General features: G+C 45.7%; 1 protein-coding gene across 2 annotated transcripts; it reads right to left on the minus strand.

Annotated features, from left to right (window-relative positions):
• Nucleotides 1–11,307: 11,307 nt before the first annotated feature.
• On the minus strand, nucleotides 11,308–14,205 carry TLCD5 (TLC domain containing 5). 2 transcript variants are annotated; one of them, XM_065417304.1, is made up of 3 exons: nucleotides 14,007–14,205; nucleotides 11,774–11,846; nucleotides 11,308–11,416 (listed from the first exon to the last, which is right to left on the minus strand). In XM_065417304.1, the coding sequence occupies exons 1-3, from the start codon at nucleotides 14,203–14,205 to the stop codon at nucleotides 11,308–11,310; spliced, it is 381 nt and encodes a 126-aa protein (XP_065273376.1). The 2 variants fall into 2 exon arrangements, with proteins under 2 accessions (XP_065273376.1, XP_065273375.1); XM_065417303.1 differs by having other exon boundaries at nucleotides 11,308–11,846.

Consider the following 14,205-nt stretch of genomic DNA (forward strand, 5'->3'; position numbering starts at 1 on the left):
TCGTAGCAGCAATACTTCAGTATCAGGAGTGCCTATCAGTCTTTTCTTACCAAATGCCACAGGATTGATGTACACACCGCTTTTGCCAAGCATCAAACACTCATGGCGAGGCCAAAGCGACTCAGGACACTGGCCTGTTACCAGATCACTAGGGATACAGCCCAGTGCCCTGCAATAAATAAGCTACGTTTTACCTTGTGGTATAACGTTTTTCACCAGGGATCTGGTTAGCGTGAGCCAAGAGACCATATTAGTGTCTAATTAACTTCTTCTTTCAAAACGATTCCTTGCAAGAGGGGAAGTGGGGAATGAAACCATTCTCTAGATGATGCATGACATTTGCATAGGCACGGAGAAGATCTATATTTTCCTTGTGATTTCCTTTCAGCTGACGATGCTGATGTCATGATCTTAGAGAAGGTGGGGTTCTGGGAAACCCCGTGCTTTATGTCAGGGCTGGTAATTGCATATTAGGCGGTGTTGTCCTTTTATTTTATTTCTTTAACGTATTTTATTGTGCATGACAAAATAATCACATTACAATAACAATTAGCAAGAGGAAGACATCACCAGCATCATAGCCAAGCTCAGGGGGCCATAGCCTCCTTGCAGATCAATCCATACCTGGATCAATCACTCACTAGGTCTTTAAGTTGGTCTGGCTGGATTTTCATTTTTGGCCCATCATTGGCGATCTTATCATGCCATCAAAGCTTTTGGCAACCACAGTTGCTGGCCGGGTAGCAGCATTCCTGCTGAACATGCTTCATAATTTGCTTGTGTTCCATCTTAATATGTCTGTAACAAGAAAGTGTATACACAAATACAGTAAGGATTATTACAGCCTCAGCTGGAATAAATCTGCATAGCTCCATCGAAATCAATGAAGCTAAATGGATTTACACCTGCTGAGGGCTTGCCTGTTTAAAAGAATCATTCTACAAACATCCCCCCACGATAAAGAAGAAGTACAAATTTCCATGTAAGACACTGTTCTCTCCTAATGGTTCACATAGACATTTTAATTTTTAATTCAACAATTAAGAAGGGAAACACCTAATCAAAACAAGCCCTTATGCAAGTACTGTTTATCATTTTAGCAAATGTTGATTTTGTTAGGAACCAATGGTGCGTGCCTTCAAATGTAACATTTATTAATTTAATACCTGTGTTTATTTACGAGGTTTCTGCTGCTTGAGCAGTTTAACAATGTGAAATCCAGCAGATAAAATCAATAAGCAATTACACTGTGCACTACCAATTAAAATAGATTTTTTTGGGGCTATAAAAACCTCACTTACCCTGCAATTTACAGTTAGTACCTTCATAGAAACATAGATTAGAAACAGAAAAGGGCTATTAAGTTATCTAATCCATTTCTCCAGGGCAATACAAGGTTGTTCTCTATAGCATATTCTCCAGCGTCCAGACCAGAAGTAAATGTGTCAAAGAACTGGGAACTTCTTTCATTGAAGGATATGTGTCCCATGGACCAGAACTCCTCAGCTGGTGTTGCAGTAAAGCATGGTATAAGAAGGACAACTCCTCTGAGGCCTCTTATATTGGACTCCTGGAAATACAAAATGGTTACGCAATGTTTATTTCTGGAAAGAAAAGAAAGAGATCCAATCTACCTTACTACTATAGCTCACACTAGGAACCTGTTGCCATCTGCTGGAACATCCCAGCATCACAATTCCCACCTGAAAACCTCCCATCTGGCCAGGGGACCCATTTTAAAAGGAGATCCACACTTTTGCAATGAGTCTTTTAATCAAACTTCAGATTATGGAGTTTATGGGAAACCTAGTCAGTGCAGTTCACTGACACTCTAGGGTTCAGCTCTGAATTCACTGGGCCAGACCCTCAGCTGATGTAAATTGTCATGATTCCATTGACTTCAACTGAGCAAAAGCAATGTACATAAGTTGAGGATCTGGTCCATTGTGGTTTGTTTGGTGTGCCTGTGTATATTGTGACTTTTAAGCCTGAAAGATGCCAACTGCCCCTACACACAATAATCCAAACCAACCACAAGAGCAACTTTGGGAGAATTATTTGAGCTGGATCTGCTTACATGAGTAGTGAATCTGGATCAGTAAGTTAGAAACTTTTTTTGGAGGTGGTAAAAAAGTCAAAAAATAATATTTTGCAAAGTTTTTCCCCAAAAAATCAAATTTGGACAAAAATTTCATTTTTTAAAGTTTTTTTTTTAATAATAGCTCTATAGCTAATTGGGGGGAAAACAGGAAAAATGTGCAAAACTCTATTTTTATGTGCTGTCAAAATTTTAATTTTGAAGAATTATTTCTCCCTAACATTTCAGATGTTGAAAATTTTTGACCAGTTGTAGTTTCCTTATTTTTGGTAGCCAGTATATGCCCCTGTCAATTTGGCTGAGGTATTTATAACATTTCTGGCCATTTCCTTTCCATAGTTCATTGTAGAATATAAACAAACATCTCTTTCTTTTGTAGGTCTGTTTGGTTGTTTTCATTTGTATTATTCTCAAAAATATTAAGAAAGCGTTAAATTAAAAAAAAAATCAGCATAAGGAAGCATTTCAAGCTTTAACCTTGGCCTTAGTATAAACAGAGCAAGAAGTTTAATTAAAGAGATTCTGTTTATGAGGAATCTACGTCCTCACATTCTGTACATTTTTAACAGAGAGAACAATTAACCATGAAAACAATTTACCTACAGATATGATGGTTTCTCCATCACTTGCAGGATTTAATTCAAGACCGGGTATCTTTCTAAAATATGGTCTAACTCATACAGAAGTTATTGCCTTCAAGGAGAAATCATGGGTGAGGTTCCTTTGGCCTGTAATTACTGGAGATCAGACTACATGATCATTTGGTCCCTTCGGCCTTAAACTCTTTTAATCCTAATTCCATTTAGGGTAGAAGCATGTGTGAGATTTTGAGAGGAGAGAGGTTTACCCCTACCATCCCCAGTAATCTGTGGGATTAAGGCCTCTCTCTCAACCTCAGCTGCCGTTAGGTGATGGATTTAGAATCGGTGATAAAAAACACTGATATTTTACATTTAAATTACACCTTTTATTGCAAACTATACACTGCACCAGTTAAGTGCAGCAGTCTCTGGCCGGTGACAGCTCTTTGGGACCCTCCACAACAGGGTGTGAAGGGGAAATTCTGCCTCTGGACACCAGCGGAAACACCTAATGTTACACAATGTGCCTTAAGCTTTTAACACTTAAGACCAACAGAGAGGACCTTGGTTTCTAAGGCCTCATCCTTGACTTTTTAACAGTCTCATGTAAGAGTCTCCCACACACTGACCTTAAGTTGTCAAGGAAGGATGAAAGGCTGAGGCAATGCTGCTAGCATTTCAACCTGCTATGCCATGAAGTTTAGGTAACACAGACTGGATGCTTAGATAGACCGTCCCCAGCATTCTCTCTGGCTACAGAAGTGCACCCAAAGGGAACATAGCATGAGGATCTGAAACAGAGCAGCTAGACAGTCAAGTTAATCCATTTGTTTCAACTTGCAGACAGATCTATCAGCAGCTCTTCAGCTATTTTCACTTTGCAATGCAAGAATCCATCGTAGCTGAATCATCTGCTGCCAAGCCAACTGCTCCCCACAAATCACAATGCTGGGTCTTACTAACCCACTGATTATGTTTAAAAACATGGACAGCAGTCCCCTGACTGTAAGTGGAAGCTCTCACCACAGCCTGGCTTTGTGGCATAGAGCAGTAAGCACTGCCTTTCGCTGGCTCCAAAATGCAATTGATTATATTAATTTTCCACGCAGCTAGCTAGTTGCCCCCCTGTTGGGAGTAGGTTAAGGCTGGTTTTGCTCTCACACTTAGCACAGCTTAAATCTTCCTGCCTTATTGATTTCGGTAACTGTCTGAGCTTCGATTAAATCGAGCTCACCTGTGCATTATCTAATCTGCTCTGAGCTAGAGCTTGGTTCAGTATTCTTTGATCCCAGGGAACTTACTTGGGGTTATATCCTTCTGAGCCAGTTGGGAATTTACTTTGAACTCGGCCTTTTGCTGAGATTTACCTTCTGAGACAGCTTTAAGCTGTCTCCGATACTATGGCCAGAAGCAAGACAACCATGTATCTAATGAACCTAACTATCGAGCCATCCACAACTCAAAAGGGGAGATTCTACAGTCAGACATTTGGCTGTTGCTTTTATCCTCATGTTGACCTGGACAGGATCTGTTTTAGAAGCTGATACGATGCCTGATCGGTCACTATTAAAAGCCATTTTGATGCAATCAGGAATTTGGGGAAGGGGATGGGTGGAAGTGCTGTTGTGCATATATCTATGTAACTGTGATTTTTTTTGTATGCTGCACCTTTAAAGAGCCAATGGCTCTGCTGTCAGCAGCAAGCTATTCTGCATTCATTTCAGCACACACTGCTAGAAGAGACATACACAGGAGTGGTCTATGCTTCAACACTTTATCAGCAGACTATGTTAGTTAGGAGTGTGATTTTTTCAATCATATGACGATGGTGGAAAAAGCCATAGTGTAGATGCTGTTGTGGTGGTCTAAATGTGACTTATAATAGTATTGCTTATTATAGGTCCCAAACTAAAATAAACTATACTGGTTTACACATTTTTATATGGATATAGCTGTGTCTACACTAGAAGGGTTTTGCTGCTTTAACTACACTGCCATAATTAAAGCAGCAAAACATTTTAAGTCTCCACAAGTCTCCACACACTGTGCTTTCTGTCATGGAGCCGTTCTTTTTGTTGTCTTCTAAGGGCTCGTGTACATGGGGACACTCAGGAAAATTAACCCGAATTAACTTTTAAAGTGGATTAGTTAAACCACATTAAATCCTTATGTGAACACAATGATTCAGAATTAAAGTGGCCTTCATTCGATTTTAATTTCCAAACTTTCCCGAGTGTCCCTGTATAGACAAGCCCTGAAATCAGCATGCTTCTGACTAGAAGTGTAAGTTGGCTTGTGTTGTTGTTGCAGAGCTGGAAAATAATACTATCTCCAATCATGTACAAGGACAGTCAGATGTGCTGGAGGGGTTGAAACCTTTTGACAGGAGTCTCAATTAAAGATAACACTATACTTGTTAGGAAAGTTATCCCAAAAGCTATACCTTGAGATATTGGGAATGGCATAAAAACTGACAATTTCTCCACTTCTGAATTAATTCTGAATAAAAAATTCCTTTCCTTCAGGGGGGCTGAGAGCCATTGAACCAAACTGTAAACCCTGTATATGATGGAAACCACTTCAAGCCAGGGGGTGCAGGAGCACCCTCAGCACCCCTAATTCCAGCATTTATACTCTCCTTTTAATTAAAGCATTTTATAGTCATCTTAGTTAAAGACCTTCTAATAAGCAACTTGAGCAGGTCTGTATTTAAGGCCCAATTCTGTTCCCACCAAATCAACTGCAAAACTCGGATTGTAGTGTGACGGGAGCAAAGTCAGGCTCATGTTCATCAAAAGCAAACCACTCCTAAAATGGGAAGAGGATTAGGCCCATAAAAAGCTAATTCCTTCTATGCTAATTCACTAGAACACATGCACACTATGGTTTGGAAGGAGAAAAGTGCCGATATATTGGGATAATCAAAAGAGTCCCTCCTTGCCCAGAAATTGCTCATGCGACTCAAGGCCGATGCAGACAATTTCTCTCTCTGCAATTTGATTTCTTTGGAAATGGCAGCAGACTTTGCAATTTTATTTCCAGCCAAGCTACACAAAGTCTGGAAGGATCAGAAATGCATTCAGGACTTTCATGAGGCTTAAAACATTCTCTCATCTTTCAAATCCAAGAAACAGACCTGCTGACAGTGCTGGTATTAAGTCTAGACTCTAACGTCTTAAAACATTCAGCTTTTTCATCAGTGCCTGGGCCATTGTTGCAAGGGAATAAAGCCCTGAATATTATAAAATACCAGCCTCTTAAAACATAAATATGGGGATCAGTTACAGGAGTATGGCAGAGGATTGAAAGGGAAGGTTATATATATGTATGCTAGGGCCAACAGTGGTCATTTGAGGGGGGGGGGGGGAAGGCTTTTTAAGGAGAATGGAGAGGTATAAAATGAGATGGGTTTCAGCAGCATTGGCGAACCCAGTGTGATCCATGAACCCCTAAATGTCAACTGGGAAAGGGGGTACAAGAATATCCGGATTCTGGTATATACATTCTGGTTTACCAAAGAGCATCAGGTGAGGTCTTAAATGAAAGCCAGGGTCACACTGATTGTTAATATCATTGTGAAATGTATGTACAGATACCAGGTCAGGAGTTACATATGTCTACTGAAAATGTGCTTTAAAGTCTGCATCAAGGCAGAGTTGGCAAACAGGTTTTCTGCCAGATAAAAGATGATTTTTGACCAGTCTCTCTGTCAGCAGGTAAACTAAGCATTTTAAGCCAACATGATGGCAAATTATTTACATGTGAAATCAACGGGGCGGGGGGGGGGAAGGGGGGGAGATATTAAATCAACAGGGAGGCAGCACACTGGAGAATGAGCCACAGGGAGGTTAGCCTGTTGAGTTTAGTCTCTAGAAAGCATGTTAGTTTTGTTTTATATGTAACTGTTTCCTTCCATTATCCATACACACTCTCTCGAATAGTTGATAATAAACTTGTTGTTTTCACTATAAATATATCTAAGTGCTGTGATGTTAAGTCAGGGGCTGATCCTGAGCTGAATCACACAAAGCGGGATGCACCCTGTTCCCTTGGTGGAGACAAGCAGACGTAGTGTTTCTGTGGGTGTTCAGTGGGTAAGAGGCTGGACACCTCAGTTCCAAAGGGGCGCAGGGACTGGGGTACACTAATCGTTAGCCTGCATGGCACAGTAAGGGCTGGCCTAGCCCAGAGGTGAGTGCATGGGTAGCTGACAGGCTGGTGGCGTCAGGGAGCTGATACCCAGTTAAGCACAAGCAAGTTTTTCTCATGCTGGAGACGGCGGCGGGTAAGGTTACAAGGTGACTCTCAATCCTGGGTACCCTGAAAACTGTCACACCCACCGCTTGCTTGCATGTTTCCTCCCTAGCTCAGGGTTAGATTCTGCTCTGTGCCTCTTAAGAGGTGCCACACAGACAATAAAGCCCGGGTGTACGTCATCACGCCATCTTTGCACCCTCCAGATTCTGGGCCGCTGAGGGGGCTGCAGTGGCCCCCAGCATAACTTAGAACAGCTCAAGGAGTTGAGGAGTGCTCAAACACACAGCAGCTTCCTCAGGGCTGTCTACGGGCCGTGCAGCAGGCTGCCCAGAATTCACACAGTGCTGAACGCTACGAGTACGCTCTCCCTCCCATCCCCGAGGCTGGGACTTGCAAGGGTCAAGGCAGCATAGGGCTGCTTGCCTTGGATCTACGCCGGTGCTGTGCCAGGGGAATTTGCTCCCAGTTGGGGCTCTTCCACAGCGCTACACTGCTGGGGCAGCGTGGGGGCCAGAATCCCCCCCTCTATATGCTGCCGTGGAAAACCTCCCGAGTGGGCCCAGATACCTGTAGATGGCGTCATTCATTCTGACCAGCTTTGGGACCTTTATTCTCTTCCTGAGATGAACCATTCTCACTCATTGTTTTCTCTCCACAACACTCCTGTGACTCCTTTTACAGATGGAGACACTGAAAGACATGGAGGTAAAGAGACTTGCTCACAGTCCCTTAATGAGACGCTGGCAGAGGCAGGATTGCACGTCCAAATACTTTATCCATTGATTGGTGGGTATGGATCCCAAATGCTTTACCCATCCAGCTCAGCCAGTGGTTCTCAACCAGGTGTCCGAGGCCCCTGGGGGGCCACGAGCAGGTTTCAGAGGGGCCGCCAAGCAGGGCCAGCATTAGACTCGCTGGGGCCCAGGGTAGAAAGCCAAAGTCTCCCCATAAGGGGTTGAAACCTGCGCCCTGAGCCCCACCACCCGGGACTAAAGCCAAAGCCTGAGCAATATAGTTTCACGGAGGCCCCGTGGCATGAAGCTCCAGGCAATTGCCCTACTTGCTATCCCCTAATGCTGGCCCTGGCTTTTACATGCAGAAAAACAGTTGTTGTGGCACAGCTGGGCCAGGGAATTTTTATAGCATGTTGAGAAGGCCTCAGAAAGAAAAATGTTGAGAACCCCTGATCTAGGCCATGCTGACTCATCTGGCAGCCAGTATTTCACCTTCAAAAGAAGAAACTGCATTAAAGAGAGAGAGAGACTCGGTTCCTTGTATAGTTAAAGTGTCTTTATTTTATAAAATGTAATAGAAAGCTTCTACACCATCCACCGGTGGAACATTAATAATTATTACACAGTAATTCAAACACAAGTTAGTATTTCACACTAGTCCCACACATCTGTTCCAGACACCATGGGTTAGCCCTTCTACTCAGTGTAATTTAGGACATTCTCTCTCACCATGTGCTTCACTCAGATGGCAAGATATCTTCCCTCTCCCTGGGTCCATGATTCTGCACTTGTGCCCACTGCAGGCACTACAAGGCCTTTGCTAGAAGCATTCTTGCCGTCTCTTTTCTGCAAAGCCACTGTCAATTACTCTTTTTGTCTTCGGGCACCCCTGAATAACATTCTAAACAGTCCTGATACTCATCAGAGGCTCTGCAACAAGTCCCCTTTCTACTCTCGGAAGCACAAATAAAGGAACTCCTTGGCCATTACAGCTCATATTTTTCTAAGCGCACACCGGCTCGTGCAAAGTGCCTATCTAATTTGCACGTGCTACTACTTCCACTGCACGCACCACCATGGCTACTCGACCATTTGTGCATGTAACGGCATCAACTTTGAATGCAACTGCACACCAAACTTCTCTGAAGATCTAGGTCTCAATCCAAACCATCAGCTCTGCGCATGGAACCATTCCTGGCCGGCAATTAGAACATACCAGGCTCAGCTTTCTTCTAAGCCTACTTGAGACTCCAACCTTCAAGCCTTCCCTGCACAAACCCTTTATTGACTGATGAGAGTTCCACACAAAAAGATTTTCAGGTTCAGGCCCACTGCAGGAGGTGGTTGAGACTCCAGACGTACTCCTGTAGTCCCCACGTGGGCAAACAACCCCACCACCCTCGCTTTAATCAAACAGGAACTTTACCTGAGAAGAGATTGCAGGACTGGTCCCTAAATATATTTCCAGTTCACAGTAGCAACTGGTACCTCTCAGAATCCTGCCTGTAAACACTGTTCAAAAGCATCACATCCCTCTGGGGTTTTGTGATTTGAGTAAGCCAGGGACTGAGAAGTGCTATGTTTGAGTTAGAAAGTTTAGTCCCAGTTATAGTTCATAGTTTATATACCATGGGGGAAAGTTCTCAAATCACAGCAGTAACACTCTACATTTATACAGCACTGCTCACCAGAGACCTGAAAGCACTCACCATAGGTGGGTAAAGTGCTTTACTGTTGATAAGCCTCAAGACACCCCTGTGAGGTAGGTCAATATTATACCCATTTCATAGATGGGTAAACTGAAGCAAAGAAGTCACATGACACACAGGTCAGTGGCAGGGCCAGGAATAGAACCCAGGAGTCCTGATTACCACTTACCTGTGCTAACCACCTACCTCCCTTCAAGAGTGAACATTTGTATCACTGCACCGAGCAAAACAGGTGGAGTTTCCCTTTGAGGGCTGGCCTGCCCTTCTGTCAGCTCTGTTCACCTGAAGCTGGCATGTGGCAATTCGCTTGTCAGTTCTTTGGTTGCAACAGGTGACGTCTACAGGAGAACTGAAATATGAACTGTAGATTCGGGCATGGCGGAATCCACACGTAAAAGGGCCAGGATCAAAACCAAATTGTGCTTAAGAGACTGCAGCGAGATAAACACAACAGCATCTGAAAACTGGAACACAGTTTCCCCAACACAGCAGAATCTGTGCACGGGGCCAGTGTCGGCAACACAGCTTTCCTATGTACAGGTCAGCCGGCTATCACAAAGGCAACACTGGGCCAGATTCTGGTTTCAGATACACTGGTTTAAATCCACAGTGGAAATGCATTGCCTTTACACTAGGTTAACCAAGGTCAGGATCTGGTTGTTACTCTGCGAGCTGCCAGTCCCATCCTACTTGAGGATTTAGTTTTTAAATGAATTTACTGCTGGTGAGAAATGTTGGTTTGACCAGCCTTAACTATGTAATTTATCCACAAGTTAGAGCACACTAAGCAGCAAAGCAAGCTTCCTCTGTGCTATCCCCTGTCCCTGGACAGATGGGAAGCATCGCAAAGGGGAATTCAGTCTCCATGGGCAGATCAGCCCACCTCCGGAGACAGCCAGCAAGTGGGGCGGTTATAGCCCCTTGCTGATGTGGCTTTTTGTGATGGGAGCAGTTAGACACCTGACTACTGGAGAGGGAACCGAGAACGACATTGTGGGTATCGTTTTTAACGATCAGGGGTGGGAAGGAGTGAGCTGGGGGGAAAAGCCATTGTAAGCTCTTCGCGTCAGAGACTGCCTCATTGTGTGTGTTTGTACAGCACCTAGTACACCGAGGCCTCGATTCTGGGCGCTACTGTAACAGAAATAACAGAAATAAATAAATTAATAAAGAATTACAAGCAACGAGAAGAAAAATAATACTGACTCAACTGCTATCTAACCTGCACTTGCATTCTGGCTCAATCGCCAAGCTTCTCTCTTCCAAAGGAAATGCCGAGATAATAATAAATATCTACCACATTTTGCATATACAGACCCCCTTTTATCCAAGAATCTGAAAGTGCTTCACAGAGGTGTGGATCAGCCTCATTATCCCCACTTTACAGATGGGGAAATTGAGGCACAAAGAGAGCTAAGCGACTCACCTTGCGAGTTGGTGGTGGAGCCAGGAATCCTGACTCCTAGTTTCCCCACGCCAACCACTAGACCACACCTCTTCTGAGCAGGAAATCAGAGTCACATTAGGTGCCTGCACTGTGCAGTACATTGAACACTGAGACCTAGTGCTTGATCTTATCTCCTTCAAGATTATATCAGTGCTGAAGGAGTCAGCCACTAACACTGCTATTTACACCTGGGCTGATGTACTGGCAACTGCTTTAATTGTAAATTAAGCCCTTTCCCCACTCACGCAGTTTGCTATATGTCTACATACATACAGCACACCTCTAATCCAGTCTCTTCCAGGTAACACTCCCCAGACTCAATGCATTGATGGTGTAACCCCACTGACTTCAAAAGCGTTACACCAGGGATGCACTTGGCTCAGTTCTCTCTAATGTTAAATGGCTCATCTCCCAAGAATGACCTTCCTGTCCAGGGGCTCGATCCCCTTCTTGCAAGATCGTGAACTTGGAGTCCGCAGGGTTAATGACTCTTCAGATGGCCATTTGTTTCCGAGTACAGCTCCTCGTTCCTCCGGCTCCTCCAAGCATGGTACTTCTTCATGCTTTTCCTCCTAGCGAAGCGGCAAATGCTGACCATGAAAACCCAGGAGACCGCGTACATAATCACCCCCCCCACCTTAATGAACCACCTGGGCTTGGGCGACACAAGCTCGCAGTACATGAGCCAGGCCCCGACCCCGATCCGCACGCCCGTGAAGAGGGCCACGAAGAAGAAATCCACCACGTCCCCCGTGAAGCTGTGGTAGAGCCCCATCTCCCGCAGGAACCAGCGGGCCTGCAGCAGCGGATTGGTGATCTCGCTGCCAAAGATGACGGCGTTGACTTCGGCAGCCGACTCACCCAGGGCCAGAGACACCGTGATTCCCAAGATGCTCACCATGTGATGGGCCAACATCAGAGCACCCTCCGCCTGGAAGTATACGCACCAGCCCAGGTCGAAGAGGAAGTAGCCCAAGCTCAGGCACAGCCCGTGCACCTGGAGGGTTGTGTTCGGGGACCCTGGAAAGGAAAGACACCAGCTGGTACATTAAAGTGAGGAGACGCCAGGCAGGCAGGGTCTGCAGAAGGGGCAAGGTGTTCTCTTCCAGCAATGGCCGCTTTGCCTGGCACTGAGCAAGGGAAAGCTGAGGAAGTCACAATAACGACCTCTATGCTTGCAAAACACCTCCCATCCCAAAGGAGCCCAGAGAACATTAAAGAAACACGCCCCCTCGCCCCCGCCCCACTCCATGAATCACTTCCCTACCAAATGTAGCAAGGCCTCCTGTGGAGGGCAGAACTCGGATGCACGCTGGCACAGAATACTGCAGGGAGCGGGGAGGAAAATCCTCCCTGTAAGGGACAGCTCTCCTCCACCATGGGGAGCTATGACATTCACAGCAGACAGGACCGCAGCTTTTAAGAGCCGGGCCACCCTGCCAGGATTCAAACCTGTGGTTCCAGAGGGTCATAGGCCTGACTCCTCGCAGCACTAAAGCCTCTTTACACCAGTTAGGTTGGCAGAAAGGGGTTGCAGGGCAGAGGCAAGCCCCCCCCCACACCCTGGGAATATCTCCAGTGCAGGGACCTCGTATGACCAGCATTGAGCTAGCAGCTCCCCCTCCACAGGAGTGCCAGGTACGGGGCTGTTCTGGCGTGGACGGGCAGGGGCAGAGGGGTTGGGAACAGGAGGTGGGATTCTTATGTCCCCATTATTCTGCATCCCTGCAAAAATGCCACGGGGGCCTTTGAAGAAAGAGCACAAGTTAAGGCAGCCCTCTCACAGATGCACCAGCCTGTACTGGCCCCTGGCAGCCTCTGAACAGGGGAGGCAGAAACTGCGCCCCAGTCTGTCCCTGCACCGGTGCATGAAGCTGCCCCTGCGTATTTGGAAACTGATGCCTATAACTCTAGGCCATCCCCTCTGCCGTAGTCACACTGCTTATAAGTGCTTACCAGACAGCTACTAGCCAGAGGCTGATAGGCGAGATGAAGGTGGAACCACAACAGCTATGTTCAGAGCCCTTTCCCCTGCAAATCACTACCTGAAATCCTCTATGTCTGAAATGGGGAAGGAAGTCCTGGGATTCCTACTAGGGCATACCAGCTGTGGGTTCAGAGATTTGATACACTAGAAGCCCCCCTCAGGCAGCTGGAATCTAGCAGGACCTTCCTTCTCTCTCTTCCCATGTTAGGGAGGAGTTCAGTACTTTCTCTCTCACCACGATCAATCAGCCAATGTTTATTTGTGTCCTCCTCCTTTGTGAATAGCTCCGGAGCCTCCTCTACCACTACTCAGAACTTTTCCAAGTAGCAGAGTGAAATTAACAAGAGGTTGTTAAGTTTCACTGCAGCTGCTCATAACCTTGTGGGGAGGAGTGTCAAGAATTCTGTCCATTTCACACTGCTGTTGCCTAGGCAAAGCTATGAACAGCAACAGAGGCACTTGGGCTGTCTATCTGCACTCAGGAAGGCAGCACTGCATTGGGTCACATTTGGAAGGCTGTCTTTGCAACCACAGAAGATTTTTTTTTTTTAATGGAGGCTTATATTCTTCAGAAGAATATGAAATAATCCCCCTCCCTGTACAAACAAATCAGGGTCAGTTTCCTGCTCACTAGCAGGTTTCTCATATTCCTCACATACTTGGTGAGTGGCAGCTTTAGTGCAATAATATTACTTTGCCCTCACACCCATTTCATAAGCCGTGTACACCAGTTACATGCTGAACTTGCCCCAGAGGCTTCCATGGGATTAGCACCTACTTACTTCAGTCTGCTTTTGGTGCATAAATGAGAGATCCCAGCCTTGAGGAGTTTAAAATCCCCAGCAAAATGCACAGATACAGTGCAAACAAAGGAGCAGGGAGAGTTAGCCATAGCCAATCTGATGGCAGGGCAGGGGAGAGAAGTGGGTTTGAATGAAGCCATTCCAGAGGGAGCAGGCTGCAAAGAGACTCAGAGTGAGACCAGAAGAAGGTGACAAAGGGAGCACTAACAACACTAATTAGATTCCCCCCTTCCTGGCACCAATTACATTTGACTGGAGATGGAGCCCAAGAAGGAAACAGCCAGCAAGATCCACTGAGGAAGATGGGTGGGCTCCTGTTGCTCAGAAGACACCACTCTCTGCCATGACTCATGAGATCAGTAGCCTGAGGGCAAAACCCCCATAACACACCTGGGTGAGTCAAAGGCCAGGGGCCATCGATAAAACCAATGTAAGCAGAGAGGCAGGTGGCGAGGACACCGTGGGTCAGAGTGACCAGCCGGCAGCTCCACTCATAACTCCTGTGCTTATACCGATGGCAGAACCAGGTGTAGAGAGACAGCCAGGAGATCAGACTGCAGGTCACCCGGAGGGGCATAGAGGCCATCAT

The sequence above is a fragment of the Emys orbicularis genome, chromosome 15 (genome assembly GCF_028017835.1).
Source record: "Emys orbicularis isolate rEmyOrb1 chromosome 15, rEmyOrb1.hap1, whole genome shotgun sequence".
NCBI classification, from domain to species: domain Eukaryota; kingdom Metazoa; phylum Chordata; order Testudines; family Emydidae; genus Emys; species Emys orbicularis.